General features: G+C 38.7%; 1 protein-coding gene across 3 annotated transcripts in view; it reads left to right on the top strand.

The window, feature by feature from the left end:
* WDFY2 (WD repeat and FYVE domain containing 2) overlaps positions 1-16,624 on the top strand; it is a 182,924-nt gene that overhangs the window by 64,190 nt on the left and 102,110 nt on the right. For all 3 annotated transcript variants that reach the window (XM_058548108.1, XM_058548110.1, XM_058548109.1), the window contains exon 2: positions 15,234-15,301. In XM_058548108.1, the coding sequence (XP_058404091.1) occupies positions 15,234-15,301 (68 nt within the window). The remainder of the gene's footprint in view (positions 1-15,233; positions 15,302-16,624) is intronic.

The raw sequence follows: 16,624 nt of genomic DNA, 5'->3' as shown, positions 1-16,624 counted from the left end.
TTTTGCCTGGGAAGTCCCGAAGGCTTCTAAGGAAGTTATGCTAATATGGGACAGCAGATATGTAGGTAACACTGGTGAGAGGGAGGGAGTCTGGGAACTCCAAAGCCCACAACTGTGCAAGGACAGGAAGCTGTGCTTAAACAACCTCTAAGAGTTAAATCACAAAGAAAACAAAGTATACAAAAGAAGTCTAGAATGCAAGAAAACTATTTGCAGACACAGAATAGTGCTTATTAGTAATAAAACTTCTCAGAATTAAGGCCTTGTGGGGGCTTCTTTCTCTCAAAGCCCTTACTTCTGACTGAGAAAGACAACAATTCCATATACTTGTGTGTGTTTATAATTTCTCACCAGACATACAGGTCCATTTAACCTCATTTTGAGACTTCATTTTATAGATTTAAAAAGCAGTGAAGATATTGCCATTTGATTATGATTTAAAAAATTCTAAATGGCAAAGACTTCCACAGCCGTTGATTTGAGAGAAATGACCCTGCTGGTTAAAATGGCAAGAAGAGTGACAAGGGCTGTAATAAGCACACCTCACTGAAGCACATGATTGCAAATGACCAGAATGGCTGTTGTTTTTAAAGCAAGAATGCCATTAAAAGCTCAGGTGTTGAAGCAGCCACACCTCTTCTCCAGCCAGCTGCTGAGTGTTAGGTTGCTACAGCTAGGAGGAAAAAAATCCAGGTGTCTGTGATTCAGCAAAGTTGTTTAGGTCTGATGTAGCGGGATGGTTAATGCTTGGAACTGAGCTGCTTGGCAGAGGGGTCTAGAAGCTGGACCGCACCCAGCGTGAGCCCCTGCATCTTAAACCCTTGGCCGCCTTAGTTCACTCCACATAGCAGCCTTTGTGTATCAGTGGAGAAAACCTCAGTACAGAGATACACAGTATTTTGTAGAAGACTGGGTTTAGTTTATTTTACTACATGTGATCTGAATGCATATAATGAGAATGTGACAGTTTGTTCTTATTACAAATAATCATAGAGAAATAGGCCTTTTTTTTAATCTTCCAGGTATGTTTTCCAAGAATTTCTGCAACATTTTCTGCATTAGAGGCATTTTTTCCCTTTTAAACAAGTCACTCTAAAAACTACAAGAAGACATTGACTGACCTCCTGTGCTCAAAGTTTTTCTATTAGTTTGCAGATCGCTAGGGGCTGCCTTCTGTTTGTATTGCGGTTGCAGTGTGGGATCTATTAGAAAAGTATTCTCTGAAAATTCAGGGTCTTCAAAACACAGTAGGATTCACTACCCCCCCCCCCCCCAGTTACTTCAGTGGTGGCAAAAATAACAATTGTCCCCTGGGAAATGAAGCTCATTGCTATGGTAACTAATGAAGGTTGCATCATTCTAGGGCACATTTTAAAAGCCTGGATTTCAACATGGGTAGACGCCCCATCTTATTTTATTCAGTAGCTTAGCAACCTGTGGTATACTGTTTGTCACCACCCCCAATCTTCCCTCTTCTCTCAGAAAAGTGACCTATATAGATAGTTTTTTATTGTGGGCACATTTTCACTGTGAATTTGGTTCAGTTCTTAGGTCTGTTTATAATGACCTTAATTTCTGGATCAAAAATTAGGATGCGTGCTGTGTCTGAGAAGTAAAGGATGTTTCTTCCACTTTCTTGGCGGTCCACACTATGGTCTTCACAGATCTTTTTTGTTCTGTACTCTTTAACTGTTAGTATTATTCAGGGATTTGTCTTTGGCCCTCTTTTCTTCTTATTCACCAATGGCTTTGCTACTCCTATGTGCTGGTGACTCCCAAATCTTAATTTTAGCTCATGTCTTGTCCCTGAACTCCAAGTAGGCAGGCAGTTCACTCCTCGACAGCCCTATCTGGATTGTCCCGAAACTCAGCAAGTTCAAGATGAAGTTAGCGTTGGCATCTACAAAAAGGACTTACTAATGAATGGCATCACCATTCTCACAGCACCCCACATCCAGTCAGCCCCCAAGTCCAGATGCTTCTACTTCTTAAATGCTCTAAAATCTGTCCTCTTCTCTCTTCTAGGGCCTCATCTTTTTTTGCCTGGTTTATTGCCCATATCCTCCAAACTGATTACTTCAGGGAAACTAGACTTCTTCGAGGCTTCCCTCAAACAAACAAAAAAATTATGATTTTGTGACTGGCTGCTTATCCTCCAGTGGCTCCCCATTGTCTTCGAAGTAAAACCCAGACTCTTCAGCATGGCATACAAAGCCCTTGGTGTCCTCCTGCCTGCTCTTTGTCCAGGCTTGTTTCTCATTACTCCCAGCTTGCCCACTCCCCTGCCTGCTCTTGCATCCCTGTGCTCATGCGCTGTTGCCCCTGCCAGGAACATGCTCCCACTCCCCCTTCCCTTTTCCTTTGGCAAATGCCTCTTCAGCCTGCATTTCAGACACCATCATCTCTGGGAAGCTCTCTCTAACATCACCTAACCCGGGCTCCGTTGTCAGAGTTAGATGCCCCCACATGCTCTTATAATAGCATGGGCTTGTTTCTACCTTAGCTCTTACCTGCTGTGTTGTAATGCTCTATGACCTGTCCCCCACAGCGGATGGTGAGCTTCTGAGACTAGAAGTGGCGCTTGTTTGTCTTTGTGCTTTTCACGTACTAGTACCTATTAGGTGTTTAATAAATGTTCGTCAACTGAATTAATGATCAACAAGTCAGTGATTGAATATATATGTGCACTTGTGGGGCAGTGGGGCAGAATTCCTAACTTCTAGATTTTAATAGTCTTGGAAAATCCAAGTTCCAGTCCCTGTAGTTTATTGTCCCCATCAGTATAAGCAGACTAGAGATTCCTAGAACATAGAACGAAGAGTATATTTTTCCTGGATAGGATGGGGGGGCTGGACCTGGTGTGGTGCTTGGCCATATATGTTTGTATATATGCGTACACACATAGAGACACACGCATACACACAGTTCAGCAACTGTGTTCAACTGAACTACTGCCAGCTTATGTGTGTCAGCACAGTTCAAAACAAACTAACATTCAGGGGATCTCACAAAGGGAGCATTTGACTCCCTTGCTTGACCGAATGTTTGAGTCCAGACCCCTGTTTGAGTCACACCCCTGTGTGTGATCATATTGGCTACTGAGCTGAGGGCTGCCCTTGAGGAGGTCATACCCATCCTGGTTAAGGTTGTAGCTGAGGCACGCACTGGCTTTGGTTCTTTGGAGGGAGTTGGAGTGGGATGGGAGACAGGATGGGAATGCTCTTCCTTTTCTTATTTGTTTAGAGTATTAGTAGACACTGGACTATAAAATTAAGGATTTATAGTCCTTCCCATCATCTCACCCAGCACAGTGTACAGATTTCTCTGTGTCAGCCCGGCTGCTTTGCGTCCATTCTGCGCAGGTGCTCTGTGCAGGTGTAATGACAGAGCTTCCTGATGGTGGACAGGTGGGGGCTGTTGGGAGGAATTTTTGACTGATCCTTTTGATCTGTCACAACAATGAGCACCAGTTTTGGACCTGGTGTGAGGCTTGGCCCTGGGGTAGAGGCCAAGTATGATAAAATGTGGTTCCTTTTCTGGTTGTATTTAGAGCTCAGTCAAGGAGCAAACCAGCACTGATCACAGTGGAGTTTTGATAAATGCTACAATTTATCTAACATCTGTTTTAACCTTAACCAAAAAAAGGAAAAACTTTTTTAGGTTTAAGTAATAATATTTAAGGCTAATAGTTAAAAGTAATTTTTACCTGTTGAAATGTGGTCAGTGTGTCCAGCATAGAATAAAATTATGCTGTTTTCAAAATAGCCCAGCAGCTGAACTGACTGAGGCCCACTGAGGGTACCTTGTCTTTCTGTTTTTGAGATGAGCATTGCTTCTCTCTCCCACCTCTCCCAGTGTCTGTTTCTGCGTGGGGCTGAGAGCTTGGGGGAGAGGAAGAGGTAGGGAGAGAAGAAAACAGGATGCAGCAAGGTAGACGGTGCAGTGCATGTGGCCCTGTGGGCTTTCTGCCTCCCAGGGCTCTGTGTGCTGGGTGAATGCAGTTTCCCTGCATTTCAGCAGGGTCGTGCATTTTTCTTCTCTAATACACTGACCTCTACTGGCTTAACTATGACTCTTAATCACAGCTGGGTTTTTTCTTAGATTTTTTTTTCAAGGAAAAAGATTTTCACTTACTATTAAAAGCTGTTTGTGTTACTTTTAAAAATATAATTTGCATAACAATACTAACTTATGGACTTTGTGTAGTGGAATTTACATTTATCTAGAGAATTCCTAGCCATCCAAATTGTACATTTGACCTCTAGGATGCAGTACTTTTTTTCTTTTTTAAACTGCTGTTATACCTCTGAAGATAAGGGAACAAATATTTTTATATAATTTTATTGTTAGATTGTAAAATTTGTCAGTTGCCCTTAATACATGTTGGTGTAAGGAAGGCAGTATGTTTAGTGAAGAGAGCACAGAATTTAAAATAACTGCATCCACTTATTAGTTCAGGCAAATCGCTTAAGCTCTCTGGGCCTTAGATTTTCATCTCTAAAGCATGGTTTCTGTTTCATAGGCCTGTTGTAAGGATTAAATGTATATGCAAAGTATCCCGGGGGCTGTTATTTCTGTAGAAATGTTTGTTACTATTATTAAAATTAAAACTAATATTATCCTGCCACCCCTTTGACTGTGTAGGTACTTAAAAAAATAGCAAGTCTTGGGGCCAGCCGGTGGCGCAGCGGTTAAGTGCGCGCGCTCCGCTGCGGTGGCCCTGGGTTTGCAGGTTTGGATCCTGAGCACGAACCGACGCACCGCTTGTCAAGCCATGCTGTGGCGGCGTCCCATATAAAGTAGAGGAAGATGGGCACGGACGTTAGCCTGGGGCCAGTCTTCCTCAGCAAAAAGAGGAGGATTGGCAACAGATGTTAGCTCAGGGCTGATCTTCCTCACACACACACACACAAAAAGTAGAAAGTCTTAAAACAAACCTGTACTAGCTGTACAGGTATGTGCCTTTTTTACTGGGATTTTTAGAAACACTATTACTTAACTATATATATCACTTATAATTTATGCATCTGAAAGAAAAGCGTTGATTCAGCTGACATTCCAGTAGTAATGACAACCCGTGTGCACAGGGCTCAAGTGCCACCGTTAGCCCTCAACCCTCTCGTAAGAAGCTGCTCCACAGGTAATTGCCATTCAGTTGATCTACAGTGATTTTAAACTCAGCATGTCGAAAATGAAACCCACTGTGTTTTCCTGCCTTTCTCTTCCTCCCATATTAGGGAAGCAGTTCTGCAGAGTGTACTGGTTGAGAGAGAAAGCTCTGAAGTTAGATTGTCTGGGCTCAAATTGTGGCTCTGCATAACCTGGGCCCTGTCTGTGCCTCAGAGCCCTCATCTGTAATGTGAGATTAATAGTCATACCTGCCTTGTGGGATTGTTGGGTGGCCACATTTGGGATTTTGTTGGCAAAACAGTTCCCTCAAAAGCCCAGTAGACTTCTTTTTGTTCGCTTGTAGTGGTGTCCATAAGCAAATGAACTCTGCCAAGCATCTTGTCTTCCTTGAAGTCTGTTGTCTTCTATTTATTGGCCTTTGTGCTCTGCCCTTCCCTCTCAGGTCAGTATAACTGCTGCTAAGAAGAGAAGAATGAATCTAGTGTAGGCACCTAGCAGTTTCTGCCACATAGGACTAACGCATACTTTCATTCATCTAACAGATATTTATCATATATTTGCCGTGTGCCATGCATTCCGCCAGGCTCTGGGTAGACAGTAGTGAGCAAGAAAAGAGTGTTCTTTATCCTCATGAAGCTTATTTTCTAGTGGGAGAATCAGATAATAAATACATTCACAAGTAGGTAGATCAAATAACAGATTGTGTCCGATGCCATGAAGGAAATAAATGAAGTAATAGATAATACCATCTTTCTAGAATCAACACTTCCTGAACCTGTCACCCTTCCCTACATGGATTAGATACCTTTCCTACACCTTACGTAGATAGAAAATAGCTCACAGCTCTTATTACATGCCGTTTTAATGGTGTATTTACTTGTCTGTCCACATGGAGCTCCTGCACAATGCCTGGTACATGGCAAATTCTCACTACCTGTTAAAGAAATGCATAAAGGAACTGATAAATCACTGACAGAACACCTTTGTAGATGGACTGTGAAGTCCCTTACATCAAGGATTAAAGTGTTTGATATTGGCAAGGCAGGAAAGGTTTTGGATCTTGAACTCTCCCAAGCTGTGGTTGATTAATGCAGTTTTAAATAATAGTGATGATGGTGACAATAATAATAATTGTTGGCAATTATTGAGTGCTTGCTTATGTGCCAAGCACTGTGTCAAGAACTTTACAGTTAATCTTCACAACAACTTTGTGCAATAGGGTCTAATTATAATTCTCATTTTTCACTAATTAGGAACTCTTGGCTAACTGACTCAAAATAGTCTAAACTGATCTCATGATTCTCACCCCACATCTGGTCCTTTTCTGGTATTCCTCATCCCAGTGCATGACAGCATCATCCATGCAGTTTGACAAACCAAAATCTAAGGAAAGACGTTCCTTTCCTTCATCTTCTCTGTCAGTTAACATGTGTTCAGATCCTGGTAACAAAATCCATCTAACAGTAGCTTAAGGTAAAAAGAGAGTAAATCATCTCACAAACAAGTGTGAAGTTAGTCTAGAGGGTTGGTGGATCAACAGGTTTATTGAGGCTCCAGGCTCTTTCTGGCCTTCATCTCTGTGGTCCTAAGTATGTCAGCTTTTGTCCTCAGACTTATTATCTCATGATCAAAGATGATTGCCTCAACTCCAGGCCAAGTCTGTATTGATTCTTCTTCTTTTTTTATTTTTATTGTGGTGAAATTCACATACAATTAGCCACTTTAAAGTGCACAGTTCAATGGCATTTAGTGCCTTCACAGTGTTGTGCAACCACCACCTCTCTCTAGTTTCAGAACTTTTTCATCCCTCCAGAAGAGCACTCCATCACCCATTAAGTAATCACTCCCCCATTCTCCCCTACCCTCATCCCTTGGCAACCTCTAATTTGCTTTCTATCCCTATGGGTTTATCTATTCTGGACATTTCATATCAGTGGAGTCATACAATATGTGACCATTTTTGTCTGGCTTTTTTTTACTTAGCATAGTGTTTTTGAGGTTCATTCAAGTTTGGTATGTATCAGTACTTTATTCCTTTCGATGGCTGAATAATATTCCATTGTATATAATATACCACAATTTGTTTATCCAGTCATCTGCTGATAGACATTTGGATTGTTTCCACCTTTTGGCTGTTGTGAATTGTGCTGTTATGAACATACATGAACAAGTATCTGTTTGAATACTGGTTTTCAGTTCTTTTGGACAGATACCTAGGAGTGGAATTGGTGGGTCATATAGTATTCTGTTTAACTTTTTGAGGAACTGCCAAACTATTTTCAAGAGTGGCTGCACCTTTTACATTCCTACCAGCAACGTACAAGGGTTCCCATTTCTCTACAGCCTCTACAACACTTGTTATTTTTCTTCTTAAAAAAATTACTATTATACACGGGCGCAGAACCACACCACTCATCTATCAGTAGCCATGCTGTGGCGGTGGCTCACGTAGAAGAACTAGAAGGACTTACAGCTAGAATATACGACTATGTGCTGGGACTTTGGGGAGGAAAAGAAAAAAAGAGAAGAAGATTGGCAACAGATGTTAGCTCAGGGTGAATCTTTCCTAGCAATAAATAAATAAATATTAAGAAAAAATTATTATTATAGCCTTCCTAGTGAGTGTGAAATGGTATCTCTTTGTGGTTTTGATTTGCATTTCTTCATTGACCAGTGATGTTGAACATCTGTTCATGTGCTTGTTGGCCATTTGGTTTATCTTCTTTGGAGAAATGTCCACTCAAGTCCTCTGCCCCTCTTTGATAATAGGGTTGTCCTTATGTGTTGTGTCGCAAGAGTCCCTTATAATGGTATGGGCACTAAACCCCCATCAGATGTAATTTGCAAACATGTTCTCCCATTCTGTAGGTTGTCCTCTCACTCTCTTGATGATGTTCCTTGTTGTACAAAAGATTTTAGTTTTTATGAAGTCCAATTTATTTTTTCATTTGTGGTTGTGTTTTGGTATCAAAGCCAAGAATCCACTGCTGAATCAAGGTCATGAAGATTTACCTCTATGTTCTCCTCTAATAGTTTATAGTTTTAGCTGTAATATTTAGGTCTTGATTCATTCTGAGTTAATTTTTGTCTGTGAAGTGAGGTTGGGGTCCAAGATCATTCTTCTATATGTGCTTATCCAATTGTCCCAGCACCATTTATTGACGAGACTATTCTTTTCCCATTGAAGTGTCCTGGCACTCTTGTCAAAAATTTATTGGCCATAAATGTTGGGGCCTATCCCTGGTTCTCAACTCTGTTGGTTCACATGTCTATCGTTAAGCTAGTACTATACTCTTTTGATTACTGTAGCTTTGTAGTAAGTTTTGAAATAAGGAAATGGGAGTCCTCCACCTTGTTTTTCTTTTTCAATATTGTTTGTGGCTATTTGGGGCCCTTTGCAATTCCATATGAATTTGAAGATTGATATTTCCATTTCTGCAACAAAGGCCACTGGAATTTTCATAGAGATTACGTTGAATCTGTAGTTCGCTTTGGGGAGTATTGTCATCTTAATATTAAATCTTCCAGTTGATGAGCATGGGATGTCTTTCCATTTATTTGTGTCTTCTTTAATTTCTTTCAGCAATGTTTTGTAGTTGTCAGTGTACAAATCTTTCACTTCCTTGGCTAAATTTGTTCTTAAATGTTTTATTCTTTTGGATGCTGTTATAAATGGAATTGTTTTCTTAATTTCCTTTTCACATTTTTCATAGCTGATATATAGAAACACAACTGATTTTTGTGTGTTGATCTTGTACTTTGCAATTTTGCTTAATTTGTGTTTTAGTTTTAGTACTGTTTTTGTGGATTCTTTGGGATTTTCTATGTGTAGAATCATGTTATTTGCAAGTAGAGATTGTTTTACTTCTTGTTTTCTAATTTGGGTGCCTTTTATTTCTTGTATTTGCCTAATTACTCTGTCTAGGACTTCCAGCAATGTTTAATAGCAGTGTGAAAGTGGGCATCCTTGTCTTGTACTTGACTTTAGGAGAAAGCTTCAGTCTTTTGCCATTGAGTATGATGTTAGCTGTGAGTTTTTTAATACCTTTTATCAGGTTAAGAAAATTTTCTTCTCTTCCTAGTTTGCTGAGTGTTATTTATCATGAAAGGTTATTGCATTTTGTCAGATGCTTTTCTGTGTTTATTGAAATGATCATGTGTGTTTTTTTCCTTCATTCTATTGATGTGTGTTGTGTTACATTGATTGATTTTCTTATGTTGAATCACCCTTGCATTCCTGTGACAAATTCCACTTGGTCATGGTGTGTAATCCTTTTAGTGTGCTGTTGGATTTGGTTTGCTAGAATTTTCTTGAGGAATTTTTTCATCTGTATTCATAAGGGATATCAGTATAATTTTCCTGTGCTATCTTTGTCTGACTTTGGTGTCAGATAACGCTGGCCTCATAAAATATGTTAGGAAGTAGTCCTTCTATTTTTTGGAAGGTTAAATTGGATTGTTGTTCATTCTTCTTTAAATGTTTAGTTGAATTTAATGAAGGCTCCTGGTCTTGCACTTTTGTTTTTGAGGACGTTTTTGATACTGATTCAGTCTCTTTACTTGTTATAAATCTGTTGAGATTATCTATTTCTTTTTGAGTCAGTTTTGATAGATTGTATGTTTCTGAGGATTTTCCCATTTAATCTAGATTATCAAATTTGCTGGCATACAATTGTTCATGGTATTCTCTCGTAATCCTTTTAATTTCTTTAAGGTAGGTAGTAATGTTTCCATGTTCATTTCTGATTTTAATTATTTACATTCTCTTTTTGTTTTTTGTAATCAGTTTAGCTAAAGGTTTGTTGATTTGGGTGATCTTTTCAAAGAACCAACTTTTGGTTTCACTGATTATTGGTTTTCTATTCTGTATTTTGTTTTTCTCTGCTCAAATCTTTATTATTTTCTTCCTTCTGCTGGCTTTGGGTTTAGTTTGCTCTTCTTTTTCCAGTTCCATAAAGTGTGAAGTTAAGTTGTTGATTTGAGATCTCTCTTCTGTTTTTTGTTTTTTTTTATTGATATCTTAATAGTTTATAACATTGTGAAATTTTGGTTGTACATAATTTTGTCAGTCACTATTTAAGTGCCTCCCTTCACCCTTTGTGCCTACCCCCAAACCCCCTTGCCCCTGGTAACCACCATACAGTTCTCTCTATCCATGTGTTGGTTTATATTCCACGTGTGAGTGAAATCATGTGGTGTTTGTCTTTCTCTCTCTGGCTTATTTTGCTTAACATAATATCCTCCAGGTCCATCCATGTTGTTGCAAATGGGACAATATTGTCTTTGGCTGAGTAGTATTCCATTGTGTTTGTATATATATATATGCCACATCTTCTGTATCCAGTCATCAATCGAGGGACACTTGAGTTGCTTCCACTTCCTGGCTATAGTGAATAATGCTGCAATGAACATAGGGGTGCATCTCTTCTGTTTTAATGTAGGCATTTACAGCTATAAATTTTCCTCTGAGTACTGTTTTCACTGTCCCTCATAAGTTTTGGTATGTTGTGTTTTTATTTTCACTCATCTCAAAGTATTTTCTGATTTTCCTAGTGATTTCTTCTTTGAGCCATTGGTTGTTTAAGGTTATGTTGTTTAATTTCCACATACTTGTGATTTTTCCAGTTTTTCTTCTGTTATTGATTTTAGTTTCATTTCATTGTGGTTGGAGAAAATAGTTTGTATGATTTCAGTCTATTGAAATATATTGAGAATTGTTTTATGGCCTAACATATGGTCTATCTTGGAGAATGTTCCATGTGCACTTCCGAAGAAAGTGTGTTCTGCTGTTGAGTAGAGGGTTCTCTAAATATCTGTTAGGTCTAGTTGGTTTATAGTGTTCAAGTCCTCTATTTTCTTTTTGATCTTCTGTCTAGATATTCTACCCATTATTGAAAGTAGTGTATTGAAGTCTCTAATTATTATTGTAGAACTTTTCTCCTTTCAACTCTGTCAATGTTTACTTGATATATCTTTCGAGGATCTGTTATTTGGTGCATATATATTCAAAATTGTTGTATCTTGGTGATTTGACCCTTTTGTCAATACATAGTGTCCTTCTTTGTCTCTTGCAAAAATTTCGACTTAAAAATCAATTTTGTCTGTTATTAGTATAGCTGCCCCAGCTCTCTTTTGGTTACTATTTCTTTGGAATATCTTTTTTCCATCCTTTCACTCTCAACTTAATTGTGTTTGAAGATCTAAAGAGAGTCTCTTTTAAGCAGCATAAATTTGAATGTTTTTTTAATCCATTCTGCCAGTACTTGTCTTTTAATTTGTTAATCTATTTACATTTAAAGTAATTACTAGTAAGGAAGAGCTTCTACCATTTTGCTGTTTTTTTTTGTATGTCATATCTTTTTTGTTCCTCAATTCTCCCACTATTGCCTTCTTTTATGTTTGATTTTTTTCTTGCGTACTATTTTGATTCTTTCCTTTTCTCTGCTGTATATTTTTTAGTTATTTTCTTACTGGTTACCAAGGGGTAACAATTTTTAACATCCTAAACTTATAGCAATCTAGTTTGAATTGATACCAACTTAGTTTCAATAGCATACATTAACTCTGCTCCTATTTAGCTCTGTCCCCCCGCCTTTTGTTGTTATTGTTGCAAATTATACCCTTACATGTTGTGTGCCCGTTAACATAGGCTTAAAATTCTTGATTTATGCATACGCCTTTTAATTCACATAGGAAACAAAAAGAGGAGTTACAAACAAAACACACAATAATACTGGCTTTTATATTTACCTGTGTAATTGCCTTACCAATGATCTTAATTTCTTTGTATGGCTTCAATACTGTCCTCTTGTTTCAGCCTGAACAATTCTTTTTAGCATTTCTTGTAGAAAAGGTTTACTAGCAATGAACTTCATTAGCTTTTGTTTATCTAGAAATGTCTTAATTTATTCTTCATTTTTGAAGAATAGTTCAGCCAGATATAGAAGTCTTTGTGCATAGTTCAGCCAGATATAGAATTCTTGGTTGACAGTTTTTTTCTTTTAACACATTATCATCTCACTGCCTTCTAGCCTCCAAGGCTTCTGAGGAAAAATTTGCTGCTTTCAGGATTTTCTCTTTGGCTTTGAACAGTTAGATTATGATGTGTTTCTTATAAATCTCTTTGAATTCATCCTTCTTGGAGGTCACTGAGTTTCTTGGATGTATAGATTCTCACCTTTCATCAGATTTGGGAAGTTTTCAGCCATTTTTCTTCAAATATTTTTCTGCCTCTTTCTCTCTCTCTCCTCCATATGTTGGTACTCTTAATGGTGTCCCATAGGTCCCTTAGGCTCTGTCTATTTTTCTTCATTCTTTTTTCTTTCTTCTACTCAGACTAGGTAATTTCAGTTGTCCTATCTTGAGGTTTGCTGATTCATCTGTCTTCTCTAACCTGCTGTTGAACTTCTCTAATGAATTTATTTCAGCTATTGTACTTTTCAGCTCCAGAATGTCTATTTGATTCCCTTTTATAATTTCTGTCTCTATATTTATATTCCCTACTTGTTCATACTTCCTTGTCCTGATTTCCTTTAGTTCTTTGTCTATGTTTCCATTCAGCTCTTGGAGCATATTTAGACAGTTAATTTAAAGTCTTTGTTTAGTGAGGGCAATCAATGTTTGGGCTTCTTCATCAGTGATTTCTGTCACTTTCTTTTTTTTGTACGAATGGGTCATTTCCTGTTTATTTGTATACTTTGTAACTTTTTGTTTAAATCTGGATATTTTATTTTATTTTATTTTGTGAGGAAGATCAGCCCTGAGCTAACATCCATGCTAATCCTCCTCTTTTTGCTGAGGAAGACTGGCTCTGAGCTAACATCATTGCCAATCCTCCTCCTTTTTTTTCCCCAAAGCCCCAGTAGATAGTTGTATGTCAGAGTTGCACATGCTTCTAGTTGCTGTATGTGGGACGCAGCCTCAGCATGGCCAGAGAAGCGGTGCATCAGTGCGCACCCAGGATCCGAACCCTGGCCGTCAGTAGCAGAGCACGCGCACTTAACCACTAAGCCACGGGGCCGGCCCTAAATCTGAATATTTTAAATATTGTAATGCAATAACTCTGAAAAACACTTTCTTCTTCCTCTTCAGCGGCTGCCGTTGTTACTTGCTGAATGCTGCAGTTGTCTGTTTAGTGACTTTTCCAAACTATTTTTGTAAAGACTGTATTCCTTGTTGTATGTGATCACTGAAGTCTCTGTTCTGTTATCCTTGAGGTCCACCAGTGATTTCTTTTAATGCCTGAATTTAATAAAGGAAAAAAAGGTCTTCTGTCTCTTTAAATTCTTTTGACAGACATTTCCATGGAAGCCCTAGAGCCCTAGGGATTGAAAAATGGCCAGTCTTTTCGCTAGTCTTTCAGTGAAGTGCCAGGCAAATCAAAATACACATTCCCAAATTTTGGAGGATGAGGTTCTCGCCGTGGTACCAGCAAGCCACTCCATGAACATGGGCCACTGTCCTCATAGCTGCCTGCTACGAGGTTGGGGCATGCATAATGGTAGCTGTTAGCAAAATGTGAAATTCACTGACATATACCAGCTTCTGTCTTCATCAAGCACTCCCGTGGATGCTGCAAGTGTCCAACTAGACTTTAGAGTTCTGAAATAGTGGTTCTGACAGTTCTTGCCAGCTCAATAATTGATTCGGTATAGGGATTGATTCTGGAGCTTCCTACGTTGCCATTTTCTGTGATGTCACTCCTGTGTTTATTCTTGTTGAGATAATCTCCATATTAAAATGTTGTACTGCCATATATTTTAAAAGAATTTGGTTAAGTGATGGTTAATATGTGTATAAATAGTGTGTGTATCAAATTACTTCTTAGAAATTATTTACCATTGTACTTATCCATCTCACAAATTAGGATAGTTGACCAAAAAGATGGAATTTTGCATGTATATGTAGTGGTGTCACTATATATCACTACATTGTATCTGTGGCTGTGCAGAGAAAATGGTATTTCTTTACTGTGTCTGTAGTTGGTCTAGTCTTTTTCCTGCTACTCCATGTGGGAGACCCACTGATTAGCTGGGGAAAAAAGTTAACACAATTTAAAACTTAGTCTAGTATGATGACTTAAATAGTCTGTTTAGGTGGTGTCCAACTCCCATTGAGATAAAAATGCTCAGTCTTTGTCTACTTTTTACCCTGGGATTGTTAAAGGGTATGGAGTGAGAGGTATGGCATATATGATCTCCTAGCAGTGGAGACCTGCTCATTCCCCTTGGTTTGATGTCCACTACTTCCTCTGGTCCCTGGGGCAATGTCCCATAACCTCCTGCTTGTGTTTTCCTTGCTGACATGTGCAGATGATGTCATGGCTGGTGTAACTCATAGTGGGTCCTTTCTGGTTGGTAAGAACATAGTGGTGCTCCTGGACTAGTTTATTCTCTCTTTGGCTCCTCCTCTCTGAGCTCTCCTGAGTATCTGCCACATCTCTATCTGGCCTGCTGGCCCAGAACTTCACTCATAGCCTTTGCTGCAGTATTACCCTGTTCCATAGTGGGCCCCAGGGCCAACCCTCTAACTCAGGAAATCTGAGTCTGGGAGCTTACCATTGCCTGACCACGTTTGGAAAAACTCTCTCAAGACAATGGCATAGCCTGTAAAACTATGGACTTACTATGTAATCCTTCTGTGCGTGTCAGATGCTGAGTATTGCTTCATTTTCTCTCTTAACACTTCCTTTACTAGTAAAGCCAAATAACCCCCCAGGCAGATGAATGCTTCTAGCAGACTAGGGCACAGTCATATACTTGGAAAGGCAAAATAACAACAAAAATAATAATTTTCAAACACTATCACTATTATACTTGTGTATATAGACATATATAATGATAATATTTAAAGAGTCATATGTAATTCTAAATGTACATAAACCTTAAATTTAAGGAATACAGGATCTTTAGAGAGACATAAGTGATGTGTGTATATATGTATATGTAATATATATAGTTAAGATATATATATTATATGTAATTAATATATGTGATATATAAACATAAAGACATATATCATTAACAGGTTTGGTTTCTTTTTATTAACATTTTCCCGTGACTAGAATTACTGTGATTTAACACAAACCTTTTTTTCTGTTGCAGGACAGTTCGTGTATGGTTAAAGAGAGATAGCGGACAATATTGGCCAAGCATATACCATGCGATGCCTTGTAAGTATCTGGATCTCTGTCTTTAAAAATCAGACATGGACCCCAACTCCCCTTTCTTCCCAGATTGCCTTCTCTGTATTTCCTTCTTGAGTAGGGATGCCTGAGGATTGGGATTATCATTATAATGGGAAGTACCATATTAAGTCATTTTAGCTCTCAGTATGTAAAATAAGAAAATTGTTCCCAAATTGGCTATATATTCAGTTTCTGAATAAGATTAATGGAAGAAGGACTATAGCACATAAACTCTCTGATTACAGTAGTCTCTCTCTCTTGTTTTTTTTTTTTTTTTGGGAGGACGACCAGCCCTGAGCTAACATCCATGCCAATCCTTCTCTTTTTGCTGAGGAAGACCAGCCCTGAGCCACCATCCACCACCAATCCTCCTCCTTTTGCTGAGGAAGACCAGCCCTGAACCAACATCCACCACCAATCCTCCTCCTTTTTTTTTCCCCTTTTTCTCCCCAAAGCCCCAGCAGACAGCCGTATGTCATAGTTGCACACCCCTCTTAGCTGCTGTATGTGGGACGCCGCCTCAGCATGGCCGGACAAGTGGTGCGTCAGTGCACGCCCGGGATCCGAACCCGGGCGGCCAGCAGCGGAGCACAAGCACTCAACCACCAAGCCATGTTGCTGGCCCCAATCTCTCTTTCTTTTCCAACTTTTTGTTTAACTTTTCTGTCAAGTACTTCCTTAGATAATTCAAAATTTTGTCTAGTGATTACATTTGTGAAGTAAATTGGTTCTTGCGTTATTATTATATTATTTATTCAAATTCAAGACATTCAACGTTGAACATTCAGTTCTCAAAAGGATTTGCTTAGGATTGAAACATTCTAATTGGAAGTCAGTCTCATTTCCCCAAGATCTTATGTGAGAAATACATGCTTGCACTGATAGTGAATCTTTCAAATAATTTTTTTAAAAATGACGTGACTGATTCTTAGACTCTTGCACTGGCAGAAGTTCCCCTGCAGGGAGAGAAGAGCTGGCTCTCCAAAATAGGAAATTTCTTTTTAGTCTACTGTTTTTATCTTTAAAATTAATGAAGTTTGGGCATCCAATTCCATGTTTATTTTAGTATAAAATAATTATTTAAATTCATTATAAGTTATATTATTAAACATTTCCTTTACTCCCCTTCCTTCAAATCTTAATTAAAATTGACACCCTAGAAAAATCCCTCAGGTTTGTTGTTTGGGCTCACATACCCTCTGGCTTCCTGCAATGTATACCTCTTCCCTTGATACAACTATCCCGGTTTGAGAAATATTGCCACAATGTACGACCAAAATAAATTCATGCTAAATTGTAGATGTGATT

Source organism: Diceros bicornis, chromosome 9, assembly GCF_020826845.1.
Source record: "Diceros bicornis minor isolate mBicDic1 chromosome 9, mDicBic1.mat.cur, whole genome shotgun sequence".
Taxonomy (NCBI): Eukaryota; Metazoa; Chordata; class Mammalia; order Perissodactyla; family Rhinocerotidae; genus Diceros; species Diceros bicornis.
This window is presented reverse-complemented; position numbering and strand designations above follow the sequence as displayed.